The sequence below is a fragment of the Coptis chinensis genome, chromosome 6 (genome assembly GCF_015680905.1).
Source record: "Coptis chinensis isolate HL-2020 chromosome 6, ASM1568090v1, whole genome shotgun sequence".
NCBI classification, from domain to species: Eukaryota; Viridiplantae; Streptophyta; class Magnoliopsida; order Ranunculales; family Ranunculaceae; genus Coptis; species Coptis chinensis.
The window spans coordinates 13,804,800-13,810,149 of record NC_141461.1 but is presented as its reverse complement, the minus strand read 5'-3'; the positions used below and the strand labels follow the sequence as shown (position 1 = coordinate 13,810,149).

Genomic DNA, 5,350 nt, shown 5'->3' with positions numbered 1-5,350 from the left:
GAAAATGTTAAGTTATTTATTTTAGTTGTCACTATCTATATACTATCCACATATTTTAGTATGTTCCATAAGAACGTTAGTAAGTGAATCTAAAGCTTTAAACCTTACATGTATAGTTTTGGAGCTTTGAACTTCTCTTTCGTATGATCAATTCTTTATCAATAAAATTTTTCAAGTAACTATTTTCACTCACCTAATCCTCATCTACTAGCTGTATTTTATATAATATGTTTAAGACTTATATTTCCTTTTTATGTAGTTATTAGCATGCCCCATCCATGCTAACGGATAAACTTCTTTTGACATAATAATAAGATTTCAATGCATCCTAAAGATGTAAATGTAGTTACTTATTGATGGATATGATAACCAAGTGTTTTTTTTCCCCATATTCTATATTGTTTTTATTTGTTTCAATATGTGGTTGTTATTTTTTATTCTTCACTCCTAATTTCCTAAGAGCATTTCTAGACTAATTCGTGCATGGGTAGACATCAATGATTCTATCCATAATATCTTTAGAAGTTGACTCCACTTATTTGGTTGTTATTTGGTTATATTTGCATAATCTGATAAGTTCATGGTCGTTGTTTAAATTTTGAATGGGGTTCTTGGTGTTAGTAGTGTACTCAGGTGGGAATGAATTACTTTGTACATGTTTAAGGTTTGTGTGTTAGTAGTTTGCATGCCGATGATATTTTGGAGTAGATAAATTTCTCAGGGAGTGTCAGTGGCGCTGCCAGAAATAGGAGATTCTTACATGGAAACACAAATATGAGATTCTTCAACAAAAGGTGAGTTAGTATATATAATAATAATAATAATAATAATAATAATAATAATAATAATAATAATAATAAGTAAACCTCGCAAATCTAATACGATATAACTGAAGTTAGGTTGTGTTTTGTGAAGTTGTTGGACTATATATTTAAAACTTGAAACTGTACTTCTAAATTTTTTGGCCACACTAATTTTATTGTGTACATATGTTTATGTTGGAATATTTGTGCCGTTCAGACTAACATTCTTTAAATGCATACTTAAAGTAAAATGATGTAAACCTACATGATAATATAGATACTTGAGGGAAACCTAAAGGTTCCATGATCATGTACAATAATAGTTGAGTAATATGCTCATATGGATTTATTTTCTTAAAATTAAAGTTCAGACACGCAACATAATTCATATTTGATATTTCTTAAATTTTGTGGAAGTCGGTTTCCCCAATTTTTCAGTTAACAAGTTAATGTTTAATGTATCTTAAAGTTAAAGCAATCGGTATTGCGTTTTTCGACCTAGTTGGGTACGTTTGATTGATTTTCTAACCTGATTGTTTTGTATGTTCTTAGATTCAGGTGTGCTATTAATCTAATATAATGTTGATTTTCTTTCACATGCGTTGTTTTATTATATTTTTGTTAGCCTTAAGCTACTTCATTGATACTTTCGTCCCACTTAAAATTACAAAAGGAAGAATTTCTTAGCACTTGGTTTCTTTTGCAACAAATTGAAGATGAAGAATCTAAAAAAGCATCACATTTTGGGTATAAATTTGAAGGTCTTGGTTCTCCAAGTCATGGCTCAGTATTGAAGGCCGGTTGGACGACTCATTGATTCTAATCTAGTGGAAATTGCACCTGATCCATATCTAGATCTACGGAAATTCATTGCTATCATTGAAATCTTGCTTGACTATGCCCAAGTTATTGATGATGGACTCTACAGAGCAGCTGATATATATTTAAAGGCAACTTATCCAACTTTTTGTTTTTGTTAGTGTTGCAGTCTGAATTCATTTCTAATATAGAGTGATGCTGTGATTCAGTATTAATTCGACTATTTCTTATGCTTTACTTCACTTTAATTTGTGATGGGGTTCTAATTAATAGATTTCTTTTGTAGAACAAAATTGAAATTTTATCACAGGTTTGTTTTGAAATTTTCATGTTTTTAAGAGTGATTTTGTTTTGTAATTTCACTATTAGTAAATTAGTATTTATTTGCCTGAAGTAGAAGATGAAAACGATACCAATGACCATATGGAAGTTGAAGTTTCCAATGAGAAACCAAGTGAAGTTTTGCATGAAAGTTAGTATTATATTCGTTATAATTTTTAATATAATTTTATTTTTTATATTATTAGTTATAGTTTTTAATATTCATTTTAATTCAGGGCGTTGTTTCCAACCGTTGGATTTTGGAGAACCAACATCGGTGTGTCCTTACTGTGATGCCATTGTTTGGTATGAAGAAAGGAATGACCGAACGAAAAATCCTAAAAATCCAAAGTTTTCTATATGTTGCGGTGGAGGGAAAGTTCAGCTACCTTTTTTGAAAGATACACCTAATTTTTTAAATGAGCTTATGGACTGCAATTCTGGCTCCATATCCAAAAAGTTTATGAGAAATATCGAGTATATAACAAAGATGTTTGCTTTCACATCAACAGGAGGTGATGTTCAAGAATCAATAAACAATGGTCATTGTTTATACGTCTACAAGATAAAAGGCCAAAACCACCACAAAATTGGCACCTTGCTTCCACCTGAAGGTTTACACCCTAAGTTTTCCCAACTTTACATATATGATACTGATAATGAAGTTGTGAACAGAATGAACTCTCTTAGTAAGAAAATTTTGAAAACGGATCCAAAAGAAGTTGGATCCAGATATTGTGAAGGGATTGATAGATATGTTGAACAATACAAACAAACTTACTGAGACTTATAGAATGGCAAGGGACAAGTTTAAAGAGTCTGAAGTAGGTGATTTCAGTATAAAGCTTTTTAGTACAAGACAAAAGGATGGGAGACTTTATAACATGCCGACATCATCTGAAGTTGCTGCACTTATTGTTGAGGAAGAGAGTGAATTTAACAATTTCCGTGATATTGTGGTGGACAAAAAAGGATATGGCTTGAAAAGAATAAATGAATTGCACCCAAGTTTCATGGCCATGCAATATCCTACTTTGTTTCCTCATGCTGAAGACGGGTACATGATTGATATCCCTTATCGGAATAATGTCAAAGTTGGGAAAAGGACAAACATAAGCATGAGGGAGTTCTACGCTTTTAGATTGCAAATGAGACTAAAAGAAGGAAAAACAATTGTTCTTGGTGGACGCTTGAAACAACAACTTATTGTTGATTCTTACTGTGTTGTAGAACATATTAGAGTTGATTGGGTTAGAAATAACCAGCAGACTATTCGTGCTGAGCTTTATCAAGGATTAGTTGATGCAGTACTTTCTGGAGATTCAAAACTAGGTTTTGTTGGAAGGTGAATAGTTCTACCATCTTCTTTCACCGGAGGTCCACGTTATATGCTGCAAAACTATCAAGACGCTATTGCGATTTGTCGATGGGCTGGATCTCCTGATCTATTCATAACTTTTACTTGCAATCCTAAATGGCCTGAAGTTCAAAAATGTATTGACAAGATTGCTCCTGGATATACACATGTCGATTTCCCTGAAATTGTCGCTAGAGTTTTTGAAATCAAGCTGCATGAACTTATGACGGATTTGCAAAAACATAAAAGGTTCGGAAAAGCTTGGGCGGGTAAGTAATTTACTAATTTAGTTGTTTTTATAACTTATTCTTTCGTAATTTTTAATGTAATTCATATAATACTATCAATGTCACAGTACAACACTATAACCCCCACACAAGTTTGTGACAACTGACAGCACGAAAAAGAAAAAATAATCAAAACAAAAAGCTATCGCGACCTTTGCATCCGGCTTGGGGGTTCTACTTCTCCTTGCACCCATCCTCCTGTCCAGTGCTGGCCGGGTCTCGATGATGGTATGGAGCTATATAGTTAGGGGCAATCCCAGGTAACTGTTGTTGGAAGCCATAAGCCGCTGTAGGCAAAAAGCCAGGACCACCTTGGCCAAAATACAGCTGTGGAGGGGTAGCCTTGGTCCACTAGGGTGAAAACCAGGCATATAATACTGGTGCCGCATTAAAAGGTGCTCGAATTTGAGCAAATTGTTCATGGAAAGGGAACCAACAAAAAATTGACTACAGATGAATCTAACTTTGAAAAGGAAAATCGCATCTGTTTAGCACAATATGAAGAATAAATTCCTGCAGATCAAAACAAAAACCAACTCCTACAACGATTAGCGAAAGACTAAAATAACACAAAATAAAGACAGGGAAACACAAAATTCTATATCCATCAAACACTGATTAAGGGGGAGAGGAAAACTATATTTATTGTGACTGTGTGTGTAAAATAAATAAATACATTAAAGTAACAAAATATCACGTGGTAGGAGATAATATCTAGAAATGGACCATCAAGTATAATTACTACTACTGATAGAATCTCTTCAAGATAACTTACATGTGGGGAGCTCACATACAACTAAGTGACCAACACTCTCCAGACCATGTAGATCAAAAATTCAGGGGAAGCAACTAAGACACAACAAGTTTTAGAGTGCCCAGCCAAATGGTTTCTTACTTTTCATCTACACATGGAGAAGCATCGTTACTCTGCCCAAATATATCCAGAATATCATGCCATTTCTTTGTTTCTCTTGCTTCCTAGTATCCACCTTCATAACGATAGCAATCATCCACATTGTCCTTCCTAAACCATTTTGGCTGCCACCCCCTTTCCTCTACAAATGAAAAAAAAAAGGTGACTCCTTATTTTATAAAACTCAAACTAAAATAATAATAAATAAAACAAACTAAAAACTAAACAGTTATTAAAATTTTGACGTTTCATTCAAGAAGGTTTAAATGTTTTGTGGTGTTCATAGGCATGAGACACGGTTATTAATTCCTAACAACATATACAACATTTCTCCAAGTTGACATTTTTCAGGTATACTTTGTTGTTGTCATGCCAATAAAAGCTACTAATAAAAATCAAGGCATGAAAATTAGTAAGAATAGTAAATTAAGAAGCAAAGAGTAACATGCGGAAGGTACAATAATCAAATCATCAATATCATTTCTTTTTTAATATAAATTTCACTTACAGGCGATGCAAACTTCTTCAAAGAACATAAATCTCCTCTTGAGAAACAAGACCAACTAAAAATTGAATAGTGATCATGATTAATATGAAGTTTAATATAACATGATGCAGTAGTATTTGGCAAAAGAAAATTACCTTCATCTAATCAACAACAAAAGAACATTATAAAGGTCAATCAGTATGTTGAAACTCCCCAACATTATTATTATTATTATTATTATTATTATTATTATTATTATTTTTATTAATATTTGTAGGGGGCTTATTGCTAACAGTTTCATTCAAGATCTAAGAAACCTAGCTAACTTAGCTGACATACATTGTACTTCATATAACAAAGTTC

At 32.7% G+C, this 5,350-nt stretch overlaps 1 protein-coding gene across 1 annotated transcript; it reads left to right on the top strand.

Moving 5' to 3' along the window:
* Positions 1-2,737: 2,737 nt before the first annotated feature.
* On the top strand, positions 2,738-3,292 carry LOC147491584 (uncharacterized). The gene has a single exon (XM_086567280.1). It carries the CDS (start codon positions 2,738-2,740, stop codon positions 3,290-3,292), a length of 555 nt encoding a protein of 184 aa, XP_086423406.1.
* The last annotated feature ends 2,058 nt before the right edge of the window (positions 3,293-5,350 follow it).